Source organism: Pseudorca crassidens, chromosome 14, assembly GCF_039906515.1.
Source record: "Pseudorca crassidens isolate mPseCra1 chromosome 14, mPseCra1.hap1, whole genome shotgun sequence".
Classification (NCBI taxonomy): domain Eukaryota; kingdom Metazoa; phylum Chordata; class Mammalia; order Artiodactyla; family Delphinidae; genus Pseudorca; species Pseudorca crassidens.
The window spans coordinates 45726665-45740288 of record NC_090309.1 but is presented as its reverse complement, the minus strand read 5'-3'; the positions used below and the strand labels follow the sequence as shown (position 1 = coordinate 45740288).

Below are 13624 nucleotides of genomic sequence, written 5' to 3'. Positions count from 1 at the left end.
GGCGATGCTTCTCGATGCTCAGTGTGGTACGGCTCTGCCCCATGGCAGTAGGACCACGTGGAGGTAGCCCTTTCCGTGGCACTCATGGCACTCACAGCATTCACGTGGCCCTTCTTCACAGTCTGGTGGAGAAGCCCCTGGGCGCGTAAAGGAGGCTCGCAGGGGAGCTCTGGCACCTCCACAGCGTGTGCCAGGAAGCCCTGTGCCCAGCATCCACGTGCCTTGTCGTCCCCCAAGTTCAGCAGCTCCTTCCAGTTCTTTTCAGTTTTTCGGTTACGGTTTTGTGCTTTAACTTCTTTAAACCTTGGTGACCCTTATCTGTTAATGAAGAGTGGGATTGAGTTAGGTGTGTGATGTCACAGGTCTGAAAATTTTCATTCTTGGTTTATTGTTGATTTGGGTGAGTTTTTCTCCTGACGAGAATCTCGTCATCAGGGAAGGTTCCTTTAAGCCAGTTACATGGTTTTATGCATTTTCTTAGCCATGTACATGGCCTGTCACCCAGGTATGAGTTTCTTAGAGATCAATTTCATATTCTCACATAGTTCCTAAAATGGAGAGCCTCACTCAGCACATGCTCAGGGTTTTTCTCCCCTAACACCAGATTTATGAAGCTCTTTTGCCTGCATCCTGGCCTGTTGTGTGGCTGGGACAGGTGTGATGGTCTCTTGTACCATGACTTACTCATTTGGAGGATGCCAAACTCTCTGGGTCGGGTTATCTTGTCTCCTTGACATGATTGAGAACTGTTAGCAAACTGTTTTCAGCGTATATTGAGACCCAGGAAAGAAGCTGAGTTGTAAATTCTGCATTTCAAGATTCCCTGCTTCCTCTTCTTAAAATTATTTTTATTATCTTTGTAACAGACACAGGAAGAATCGTGAGGCAGCCAGTGAGCTTCTGATGAGACTGAAGGACAACAGGGATCTTCAGAAATTCCTGCAAGATTGTCAGGAGGTGCGTCTCCTTTTAACTCCTCCTTTCCTCTCTTCTCACAAGAGCAGCCGAGCATTTGGCATAAGAGCCCTTGGGATTATAGAACTAACTGAGGCCAGAAATTCATATCACGTATATAATTTGCAGGTGGGGCAGTGTCAGTTCTCCAGCCTACAAGCTACCACTTAGAGTAACCAGATTATTACGATCTAGAATATTGTAGGCTACAACTGTGCTGTCCAATGCAGTAGACACTAGCTACATGTGCCTGTCTCATTTTAAATCAAATGAAATTAAGAGTGTGGTTCCTCCATCATCACTGTATTTTAAGTGCTCAGAAGCCAACCACCTGTGATTCATGGCTGCCGTATCACATGAACAATGCAGATGTTAGAACATTTCCATCGTCAAAGACAGTGATGTTCTCAAGTATTCTGTAACCTAAAAGCATCTGATAGTATATTTTAAACTATTTACAATGACGCACATTGAATAGTACAGAAGGAAAGAAGTAAAAGGAACTGCAGTTGGCTACCCAGGTAAGAAGAAGGATTTAAGAACATAGAAACTGACTTTCTTGTTCACTGAAGACCGTGACATATCCACCTTTCAGGCTCCTCAGGTGTCTGTCTGATACGCCAAGAGCAGCAGTAATCCTGATTTCAAACTCTTGAGTTTTAGCATGTGGTATGAATCTGAGGATTCTCAAACTGTTTCATGCTCCCCTGATACGTGCGTAAACAAACTGGGGAAACTAAAGTTCGCCAGAAAAATGCACTCTCTCTGCAAGCTAGTTGGAAAAGAGCATCTAGCTGACTTCACATGGGTGAGATCACGAGCACATCGTCGTATTTCACTGTCTGCCAGAGAACCACAGTGAGACCCGGTCCTCTCTGGTTTATTAGACTTTAAATCCCATTGGAGGCAGACATGGGATGAAGAATATCCAAGTGAAGCTGCAGGGACCTTGGGGACGGGGAGTTCGAGGGGTGGGGAGAGGATCGAGGTCATGTGCTAAAAATATGACTGGACTCACCACGAATCCCTCACGTGCAAACTTATAGCTATGTGTTAAAAGAAATGTGGCTCTAATAACAGCTGAGTCAGAGAGTCGGTGACAGAAGCGATCCTTCATGTCCATTAAACTGCTGTCTTACTGTGAATCTTAAAATATGCTCTAGTAGCTAAACCTTGAGAAGGGAAGAAAGCCCCTCAACTGTGTGGCTTAGGGTCTGTTGGCTTTCAGGGCCACACTGATGGACCTAGGTCTCTCGGGGTTTGCCTAGAGCCAGACAGGCTGAGGACAGGAGTGCCTCTTCAAGTGACACCTGAGCATTAATAACCTATTTGAATAGGATGCTCATTTAAAGAGGCATCCGCGTCCCCAGACAAGGCATAGGGAAGAGTAATGGGCTCCAAGGTTAGCTGCGTAGAGTTGCATGATGTGCTGCAGTGAATACCAAGTGGCCCTTCAGCACTGGAGGGAGTGAAAGTTGTCGGGAGACGTTTGCAGCCTGGGCTGTGCCTTCCCCAGATCGAAGGTCCCTGAAGTACCTTGATGTTTGCCTTGAAGCACCACCAGTGACTTGTTTTAACCTCAAGACATATTGGAAGTGTTGTGCTGGGGAAATCAGTGGGATTCCATACCCTTGCTTAAAGGACAAGTTACTGAGATGAAATTCATTGACCTGAGCGTGGTGAAACCTGGACTAAATTTGGGGAAAAGAATGCCAGGAAGTGAGCAGGAAGTGAGAGGACGGAGGAACCTTTGAGAGAAGCTCCGTTGAAATTTCCAGCCCCCATTTTCCATTTGCATACGTGTGGATTCGAATAGAAATGTGTGGGAAAACTAAGCAGATAAAACGATAGTCCTTCCAAGTTGAATCACAGGAAATAGTTTTAGTAGAGTTTTAGATCTTGTTAACGCTTGTTCCAAACGAGCATCCTTAGTTACAAGGAGTTCCCTCCTTAACACACACCAGCGACTGTTAGGCACGCCCAGAGGGCTCAGCCCTGCACGATTTCCCCTCAAAGCAGGCAGAGAGGTTTTGCCTGGGCTTTGTTGTCCTGGAGATGGTTCGCAGGTCTCTTGTGTCTGCTCGGCCAAGTCTCCCTGGTTTATCTTTCTCTCCTTGAACCTCATTAAGAGTTAGTACAGCCATAGGATCTGCTGGGGGTACCACATCAGCATATATAGTTTCCGCATAGTGACGGAATTTAGGTCAGGTTTGGGGCTCCAAAACCCTCAGTGTAGCAGTACAAGCAAAGGGGTGATATTATTATTAAGAGATACTATTCTTTGACTGTAAACTTTCCATCATTCAGCCTCATTAAAATACACCCCCTTTTAAGCCAGAACCTCTGAGAATGGAGCTTGTGTGTGCACCAGCCCAGCATTTGAAAACCTATCTATTCTTGTGGTGGTGGAGTTTTACAGAGCACCCGGAGGTCAGATTTAATACCATTGCTGGCTGTTGGTATTGTTCAGGGTCTGGAGAATCCAGGTTGTCTCGCTGTCACGCTCCCTTCCTCGTGGGTTAGAGGCTAGAGGGGGCTGGGTTGTGAATTCTGCCATCATTGCTACCCGCCGAGAAACACTTCCTGGATGGGGAAATTTATCGCAGCAGTGCCGCGAGAATGAGCAGGGCCCACCTAGTCCCAGTTATAGATAGCGACACAAAGAGCATCATAATTTTTGTACCGTTATTTTAATGTGATATCCTGAAAAATGAATGATTTAAAAGGTACTGCTTTTCTGTTGTGTTCCCTCCCACCATACCTCCTGTTTTCTGAGATTGATTTTTTTTTTTTCCCCAGGAGGACAGTATAACTAGACGCGGTGGCACAGGGATAGCGAGTTCAGTGCTTTGCTTTGAGCTTAATCCAGTGATCAAAGCATTTTTTCCTATCCTTTTCCAGTCTGCACAGTGTTCTGTTCTGCAGAGAATGAGTATATTCTTAAATGACCTTTGCAAATGCCCACAAATAATAACTGTGGTTCTGATTCCAGAATGCTGATGGAGGGCTGATAAACTAGCAAGTTCCAAAGCTCCATTTCATTGTGCTGCATTGCACGCTGCTTTATCTGTAGGATGATGTGTTCAGCAAAGAGCAGATTTGTTTATAAGCCTCTGATTTTTATGTAGCTCTTTTTTTAAAAATCTCTCTTGGGTAGGTGTTTATGAATAGCGCAAATATGTGAATGTCCTTTGCACTTCGGATAAATGCCTTTTATTGTGTTTAGTGTGTGTGTACAGAGTACAGGGGAAAGCTTTACCATTTGGTTTCCTTTTAACCTCTTTTCTCCTTAGATTGGACGGCCATAGCATTTCAGATCTTAGTTACTCAGGTAACTGGAAGGAAAATAGGTAATGCTTTTAAAGTAGGAAATTTAGTGTCTCGGCTGCTGTGTAACAGATCTATGCTTCTTGCTTACAAAGGGCGTTATGAGATTTACTGGGGTTTTTTCCCTTAATAAAGCGTGACATCAAAGATCTCACGACCTTTTGTTTTCAACCCCACTCCCTCCTGTGTGGTGGGTGAGTATCCTGAGGAAAGTAGAGATGGTGCCTGGGGGTTCACCCATGTGCAGAGCCGGGGTGCTCCCATGACCCGCATCACCCTCCTTGACATTGTTTTCAAAGAACAGACTTTGTATTGTTGAAGCAAATTTACGGGGAAGCCTTTCCTAGCAGCAGCCCAGGGTGCAAGTGAATGGCCTCGGAATTGTTGATTCTGTAAGCGTTTCTGTTGGTTTTATGCACCATTTCTAAACCTTTGGTGATGGGACCATGAAGCAGTTTGGGTGCAGATTCGTCGTGGCAGCAGCTGGTGTAAGCGTGGCTCCTTGTGGTCACATTAGGAGGAAGGGCACAGCCCCTGAAGACGTTTGCTTCTGGTTCCAGGCTGATCCTGCGTTTGTTTGCGTATCTTTCGCCTGGGCAAACAAAAGCTCTCCTGGTTAGTGCTGAGATGGGGTAGGAATTAGGACCCTGGTGTGGCCAACTACAGGCAGGCAGTGAGGAGCCAGGCAAATCAGGATGAGAGCCAGCAGGAGAAGTGTGTCCAGGAGCCAGACTGGGCTGACTCCTGCCCCAGGCTTCTCAGATCTGTCTGTCAGTGGCTGGCAGGCTCTGTGAAGAGGCTTCCTAGAGTTCAGATCCAAGCAAGACATGTTGGGCCTCAAAATCAAGTCCTGTGAAGTGTTTCTTGGTCTGAATGGAAGGTTCTTCACAGACAGAGGAGGAAAAGGCGCAGGTGACTCAGACCTGAAGGGAGCGTTGAGAGGGCATCGTTGCTGCCTTACGCCTATAGTGAGCAAGTTACTTACGCTTTTTGGCATCCCCATAGATAGGCCTGTGAAGGAAAAGGGAGGGATAAAAGAGTAGGGGCTTTGGCTTTTTTAAATAAAAGAACTAAAAGTAAAAGGATTACCGAACAGAGTAGAAGACACTTAATCATGCTTAACACGGTATAGCTGGCACGGCTCTTTGAAGGAGAAAGAAGGTTGTGACTTAGCCTGGTTAGGGCAGAATTTTAAACAAGCCTTTGGGGGAATAGCTGGTTAAGGGTGCCAAGCAGTTTGAAAGCTGGCTCGGAGCACTTTTGTACTCCTGGATTTAATGTTAGATACATAGTCGGGAGCAAGGCTCCGGTACAGTGTCCGTACGGTGGAGATACCTGCTGTGACGGGTCAGAGTTGTAAAGTGAACGTTTGGTTGTCTGTTGACGTGGAAACGTGGAGTGTGTGTAGTACGACCTGATGGCTCCTTCCGGGCAGAAGAAAGGCTGATGTCACTGTGATTACAGTCTCTGAAACGTTCCTGATTTTTTTTTTTCTTTCCTAGCTGTCTCTCTGGATCAATGAAAAGATGCTTACAGCCCAGGACATGTCTTATGATGAAGCCAGAAATCTGCACAGTAAATGGTTAAAACATCAAGCCTTTATGGCAGAACTCGCATCCAACAAAGAATGGCTTGACAAAATTGAGAAGGTGAGTTAAGATGTTTGATGGGGCTCTGTCGGTGTGGCCGTGGTGAGTAAACGAACTGGGTGGAAATGAGCTCCTTTGTATTTAGCACGTTTTCCAGCATATTTGAGTCATATCTGACCACATACAGAAGTGACACAGCCGGGAGCAGTCCCGTGTCTCATCTGCTGCCCCTGATGGACCGCAAGCCCCTGGGGCGGCGTCCTCACTCTGTTGATCATGTTATGTGTGCTGGACTGTGATAGAGACTGAGCGGATCCACGGAACTTAGAAATATTATGTATTTTAAATAATCTAAAATGTGTTGCTTTGGCACAGGGAGGTTCTCTGCAGCACAACAGAACATGAATGTGACATTCCCCACCCACCCTTCTCTTCCTTCACACTCTATATTGTTTCAAACTCTTAACGGTTAAAATAATGTATTACAGTCTCTTGGGGGTGATGTGGAGGGGATGGAGTTTTAGGTTATTGGCCTCAAGTGTCCCTAAGCCCCAGCAATCACTTGGTGCTCCACGCCTGTGAAAACCACAGTAGGCCAGGCCATTGTCAATTTTGTTGAGCAGTTAACTCTATGTGGAAAGGCTGCGCGTGCGTGCGTACGTACGTGTGTGTGTGTTGAATGAATAAGAAACTCACAGATCAAATATCTCAGGTTTGTTTTTCACAGTGGCACCTATTCTCCTGCAAACTGCATGTATGTGTGTTTTCCAGGAAGGAATGCAGCTCATTTCAGAAAAGCCAGAGACGGAAGCCGTGGTGAAGGAGAAACTCACAGGTTTACATAAAATGTGGGAAGTCCTTGAGTCTACCACGCAGACCAAGGCCCAGCGGCTCTTCGACGCAAACAGAGCTGAACTCTTCACCCAGAGCTGTGCAGATCTGGACAAATGGCTGCACGGCCTGGAGAGTCAGATTCAATCTGACGACTATGGCAAAGACCTCACCAGTGTCAACATCCTGCTGAAAAAGCAACAGGCAAGTGGCTGTTTCCCTGCCGTGGTCCTGATAGTCTTAACTCGCCCACCGTGTTCTCAGACATCCCCTTGGTGTGTGAAGGGATTTTAACCCAGCACAGCGGGCTCTGACAGCATTGTGGGACATTTCCAGAATCACCTGGAAAGACACAGTAGCAGTGCTGGGTGTCCATGCATGGAAATATTCTTTCATTATCATCTTGGTTGATGGATAGTATCACCACTTAACAGTTGAGTAACTATTCATTTCATTTAGTCTGCAGTTTACATGAAGGAAGGTCATTGTGTTTGCATACTTGGCTGTATAACGTCTAGGTATGTGATAGTTACCTGAGTTGTTCAGGGCACTTGATAAATAATAAAAGAAATTTGGGTTTTTTTGCGTCACAGTAAAGCCCATCTAAGGGCCAATGAATTTACTCTGAATCGAGGAGGAAGCAGCTCTGGTGAGGTTGAGCAAGCAGGTTGGTGGCAGAACCTGGCAGGGGCTCCCTGGGCCAGGTTTGCAGTGTGTGGCCGAGTCCTCCCCTACCTAAGAAAAGAGTCGGTTTATTCTCAGATGCCAGCCCTTGTCTCTAAGCCAGCAGTGTGTGGGCTTCCCGGGGTGGTCTTTCCTGAGTGAGAGACCTCTGCTTCTGCTTTTGCTCGTTTTCCTCATGTAAATACACAGTTAGGATGTTTTTAGCCATTATCCAGTGTTTTAAAAAAGAATAATCAGCTTTCTGACTGAAGAAATCAAGAGGAGATGGTAACATTGGCCGTCCTTCTGGCCTAAAAGAACTGGAAGCAGAAGACCTGACTCCTTCCTGGGGGTTCAGCTGGTTTCCAACGTCGTTATGGCTTCTGAACAGGCAGATGAAGGCTGTCCTTTCCTTTCCCCATAATTAATTCTTGTTTCCCCTGTCATTTGCCTCCTAAGTTCCTGGGTAAACTTGACAGTTGCTCCCAAGTTGAAAAAAAATCTTTCTAGGGATTTTTTTTTGAAAGATCAGCTGACGAAGTGGAGCGCTAATTGCTGGTTCGCTGGCCGTGCGGAACCATTTCTTGGGCTCTCCCCTGTATCAGTGAACATTCTTGGGTCTTCCATTGTGGCCAGTGCCACAGGGGAACATTTTACAGCACCCTCCGTGTGTCCCTCGTCTCGGGTGTGAAGGTGGGTCTGTCTTCGCCCTCAGATGCTGGAGAATCAGATGGAGGTGCGGAAGAAGGAGATCGAAGAGCTCCAGAGCCAGGCGCAGGCCCTGAGCCAGGAGGGGAAGAGCACGGACGAGGTGGACAGCAAGCGCCTCACCGTGCAGACCAAGTTCATGGCGCTGCTGGAGCCCCTGAATGAGAGGAAGCAGAACCTGCTGGCCTCCAGAGAGATCCATCAGTTCAACAGGGACGTGGAGGACGAGATCGTGAGTACCTCCCTGCCTGGCCAGCCTGGTGCCCGTGTTCTCACTGCTGGGCCCGACCCACCTTGGTCACGTCAGTGGGCTGAGCCGTCCCAGCCCTGCTCTGTGTATCCACACAAAATGTAACTCTGTTTTTCTGTCGGGTTTTCTAAGCATAACTCAAAGGTTTAATGCCCCTCAAACCGTAGTTTTAAAAACAAATAATGAGGACTCACGGGGAGTCCGGTATTGAGGATGAAGTAAGGTCTGGAAGACTGGCCCGTGCCCTGTATCAGAGAAGAAGGGCAGACTCCCCAGGCCGCCCTTCCCAGTGGGATTCTTTTTCTTTTTCTAAATTGTATTAAAGTATAGTTGATTTATAATGTTGTGTTAATTTCCGCTGTACAGCAGAGTGACTCAGTTATACGTGTCTATGTCCTTTTTCATATTCTTTTCCATTACGGTGTATCACAGGATATTGAATATGGTTCACTGTGCTGTACAGCAGGCCCTTGTCGTTTATCCCCCAGTGGGGTTGAACACACTTCCTCTCTCACGCTGGCCTCCCTGCTCTCCCCTCCTGCCCTCGTTTGCATCCAATATTTGTTCTCTTTGAGTGGCCCTGACCACCTATTTACACTTCCTTCCAGTTGTGGGTTGGAGAGAGGATGCCTTTGGCAACTTCCACGGATCACGGCCACAACCTCCAGACCGTGCAGCTGTTAATAAAGAAAAATCAGGTAAGCGTGTCTGCTGGGGGGCTGGCTCCTCCCGCCAAATCGGCGCCACGCGGCAGGGCGGTGAGCGGGGCAGCCCTGAGGGCTGGCGGCTTCCCCTCGGCCCCCGAGGCGCGGCGCAAGCAGCGAGCTGCCGCGGCTTAGCGAGCCTCCGGCGTGTATGCCCGGCTCCCACAGACCCTGCAGAAGGAGATCCAGGGCCACCAGCCCCGCATCGACGACATCTTTGAGAGGAGCCAGAACATCGTCACGGACAGCAGCCTCAACGCCGAGGCCATCCGGCAGAGGCTGGCCGACCTGAAGCAGCTGTGGGGCCTCCTCATCGAGGAGACGGAGAAGCGGCACCGGCGGCTGGAGGAGGCGCACAAGGCCCAGCAGTACTACTTCGACGCGGCCGAGGCCGAGGCGTGGATGAGCGAGCAGGAGCTGTACATGATGTCCGAGGAGAAGGCCAAGGTGAGGCAGGGAGACCGAGCCCCCTACCCCCACCCCTGCCGCCGGAGAGCCTCAGACACAGAGCCTGAGCTTGTGCACCGCTGGGGGCGACGTCCTTGTGAAACGTTTCGTTGTCGCCTTGGTCGTGGGGGCAGCGTGGTGCATACCGGTGGCTGGAACCTGGCTCTTTGCCCCTCGACGCAGAGTTTTCTTGTCTGAATACCGGTATTGTCGTTAAGACCGGATTCGCCATGCCCTCTGCTTTTTTAAATAGAAATTTTCCGAAGTCTGCCTTTTACGGTATATACTAGATGCTTTTGTTTTGAGACAGTCTGGCAGCATTTGAAAGTATTCTCACCAGGATGCTGTTATCTACATCTGCTAGACCGTGGAGAGGTTTTCAGCCAGCCAGGACACGCTTGGTTTGGCCTGGGCTTTACCTCATACTCCAGCGGGTGCTCGTCACCCTGCGTCATCCTCATGTCCGTCTTTCAGAGGCTCCCACAGTCCAGTCCACATTGAAGCTCGTGGAGCTCTCCGTATTCCAGCGCCCATATCACACCTGTGGCTTTTTTTTCTTTCTGCCAAGTCTTCCTCCGGCCACACCACCTCTTCCGGGGGGTTTTGGGTCAAGGGGCGGGGGGACGGCTGTGGTTGTGACGTCCCCCTCTCTAAGCAGGATGAGCAGAGCGCCGTCTCCATGTTGAAGAAGCACCAGATTCTGGAACAAGCCGTGGAGGACTACGCGGAGACGGTGCATCAGCTCTCCAAGACCAGCCGGGCCCTGGTGGCTGACAGCCATCCCGAAAGGTGAGTGCCATTCCGTGAAGATGAGACTGGTTTGTCAGTTCCTCCCCAGTCAGGGCCTCTTGTTCGAGTAACTGGTAATGTAGATCTTTGGGAAGCATTTTTAAAACAGACCCAAGTAGGCCTGTGCTGAACAGGAAGGGTGAACGGTTGCATTACAGGAGCTCACTCTTGCGGGCTGATTATCTCCTGCTGGCCAAGCCCTATTGAGAGAAGATTATTGGTGTCGTGCGTCAGAAGTACCGATTGACTTGCATGGATATACAGGTGATAAAAGTACCTACCCTTGGGTTTAAAAAGTCACCCAGTTTAGGAAGGTAATTACTAGTTTTAATAGAACAATGGATAAGGATAATTGGGCCTGTACCGAGAAGAAAATGATGCCGCCTCTGAACTCTTATACATTGAGTCCTGAGAATGTCTCGGGAATAAGAAAAAGGAGTGTGTGTGGTACTCCTGCACTGTTACATACCAGGCTCACACGCTCACTTCAGTGGCAGTCATTTTTGGCTTTCTCTGGAACTGCCTGTTACGGCTCAGACAGACAAGAATCGGCTTTGTGCATTAACCGAGGCCAGTTGGAGATGAGGTCAGTGGCTGGGTTGGTACAGGGGGTCCTTCAGGGGTCCGTGATCAGGACTCCCAGGAAAGTGGCCTTCCTCGTCTCCCAAGGACAGGCATCAAGAAGTCCTTGTCTGACTGCTTTCATGCTGGAAGACTGTCATTCTGGGAGAAGCTGGAGGGAGGGGGTGGATGCTGCACCCCCAGGACCCAGGAAAGGGGAGCCGCAGGGCCCGCCCTCCTGGCAGGGAAGAGCATGCAGCCCAGAGAAGGTCAAGGTGTGCACAGACGGGGATGTTATCTGTCCCTTCGACAGCATGGCACCTGAGAACGGATCCTGGGTTGACTTCTAATGTCAGAGGAAGTCCTGACATATGGAGCCAGCAGTGCAGTGTTTTGATTTCTCTCCCCTCCCTCCGTCATCACGGCCAGGATGGCCTTTGTCCTCAATCACTGTGTTTTGTTACACGTTGGCTCTTCATTACTTGAGGTCAAAGTTCAGAGTTTTATTTTTTAGGCTAAATAGGTTAACTTGAGGTTTCCTTTGAGAAATGTTGTAAAACGTGATCTCCTGGCATTTCCCCTCATTTACTGGCTCCCTGAAGAACATGTCCCCCTCGTCTCGCCCCCCCCCCCCCCCCCCACAGTGAGCGCATCAGCATGCGGCAGTCCAAGGTGGACAAGCTGTATGCGGGCCTCAAGGACCTGGCCGAGGAGAGGAGGGGCAAGCTGGACGAGAGGCACCGGCTGTTCCAGCTCAACCGGGAGGTCGACGACCTGGAGCAGTGGATCGCCGAGAGGGAGGTGGTCGCAGGGTCACACGAGCTGGGGCAGGACTACGAGCACGTCACGGCAAGTACCGCGGGCAGGGCCCGGGCGGCCGCGCGGCGCACGCGGGCTGCGGAAGGCCCCTTGCGCGCCTCTCTGCGAGCAGAGAACGCACCCCAGACTCGAGCCAAAGATGGCGGGGTTTCGTTTCAGCTTGACACTTTGGTCACCGGGTGACTTGGGGGTTGTTGAACTTCTCTGCTGCGCCCTGTCCTCCTCTGGTCAGAGGAGATGGAGCCCGGGCCTTACTCGGCGGCAGTGAGCAAGGAGGAAGCCTGATTGATAAAGAGGCTTTGGAGCTGAGATCTGTTAAGTCAGGCATTTCTCTCCAAAGGACATTCGTGTGATCAAGAAATAAAGAGTTCACAGTAGTCTCACTGATTTCTTGGTGCACATCCCTGTTTCAGATGCTACAAGAACGATTCCGGGAATTCGCCCGGGACACAGGGAACATTGGGCAGGAGCGCGTGGACACGGTCAATCACATGGCAGATGAACTCATCAACTCTGGACACTCGGATGCCGCCACCATCGCCGAGTGGAAGGACGGGCTCAACGAAGCCTGGGCTGACCTCCTGGAGCTCATCGACACGAGGACGCAGATCCTCGCTGCCTCCTATGAACTGCACAAGTTTTACCATGATGCCAAGGAGATCTTTGGGCGCATCCAGGACAAGCACAAGAAACTCCCCGAGGAGCTCGGGAGAGATCAGAACACAGTGGAGACCTTACAGAGAATGCACACCACGTTTGAGCACGACATCCAGGCTCTGGGCACTCAGGTGGGTGAGGCGCTGCCCAGCGGTGGTGGGAGGGCTTCTTTCCGTAGTGTCTCTATGCCTCTCGGAGCACCTCTCTCCATTCCTTGGCTCCGCAAAACATGCCTCAGAGAATTGCCCAAATCAAACGGACATGCGTGTGCACACACGTGTATCACACACACTGTTGTAACGCTCCATCTGGGAGAACTTACCAATCCGTAACATTCTCAGTGTGCCACATTTTGCAGACACTGTTGGATGAACAGTACTTATGATTAAAATAAACAACCCAGACACGTACACAGACATTTACAAGTTTTAGGCCTTCTCAACAAGAATTTGAATTACGTTGGCATATCCATCCGGAATAATTTCCAAAATGATACCTCATTATTTCCATCAACCAGAGTCTGAGTTATGTATCGGAGAAGAGAGAAAACAAGACTCTACCGTTTCACTATGCCCGCTCTTGCCCTCCCCGCTATGAAGTAGTTAACACTAAGGCTTTGTTTAAGAGCTGCCTGGCAAAGTGATAACAATATAACAGTAACGATCTGTAGTATAATCACTCTCTAATTCACACTCTCATTCCTGCACAGTTTACTGCTTAGTCTTATGCCTGTTAGATGAAAAATAAATTGTATCTGTCTTTTCCCTTAAATTTCAAGATCTTAGAGAAGAAGTCCGTTTTCTTAAACATATCAGCCCTCAGGATATCAGGAGGTTTGTTTTTACCTTTTAGAAGCACGTCAGTGATCTACTGCAGGGGTTGGCAGACTTCTTCTGTAGAAGCCCAGACAGTACAGAGTTTTGGTGTTGTGGGACATACAGTCCGTTACAACTACTCATCTCCGCCATCGTAGCATGAAGCAGCCACGGACAATCCGAAAGCGAAGGGCGTGGCTGTGTGCCAGCAAAGCTTTATAAAAACTGGGAGCCCAGGTTTGCCGTGGGCCTGCCCCGATCTAGTGTGCCAGCCTTCTTTGGTGTGCTTTGGGGTTTGTTCTGTGGAAGGACCACCTTTACTGCTGTTGTTTTCCCCTGAATTTGCCCCTTCTAAAAGCAAAGGTAGCGCACAGCTGGGGCTCCATTCACGTTAAGTGGCTTCCCCTTTTCCATCCTTGGAGGTAGAAGGTGTGGAGGGAATATGTAAGAGATTTGTGGAGTGGCTGAGGGTCTGCATCAGGCAGAATTTAAAAGTGCCCCCCATGCATT

At 49.2% G+C, this 13624-nt stretch overlaps 1 protein-coding gene across 5 annotated transcripts in view; it reads left to right on the top strand.

Annotated features, from left to right (window-relative positions):
* The window catches only part of SPTBN1 (spectrin beta, non-erythrocytic 1), a 197269-nt gene that overhangs the window by 164695 nt on the left and 18950 nt on the right, over positions 1-13624 (top strand). For all 5 annotated transcript variants that reach the window (XM_067705053.1, XM_067705052.1, XM_067705054.1 and 2 more), the window contains 9 exons: positions 867-957; positions 5784-5930; positions 6642-6905; positions 8080-8304; positions 8931-9020; positions 9195-9473; positions 10132-10262; positions 11468-11672; positions 12056-12430. In XM_067705053.1, the coding sequence (XP_067561154.1) occupies positions 867-957; positions 5784-5930; positions 6642-6905; positions 8080-8304; positions 8931-9020; positions 9195-9473; positions 10132-10262; positions 11468-11672; positions 12056-12430 (1807 nt within the window). The remainder of the gene's footprint in view (positions 1-866; positions 958-5783; positions 5931-6641; positions 6906-8079; positions 8305-8930; positions 9021-9194; positions 9474-10131; positions 10263-11467; positions 11673-12055; positions 12431-13624) is intronic.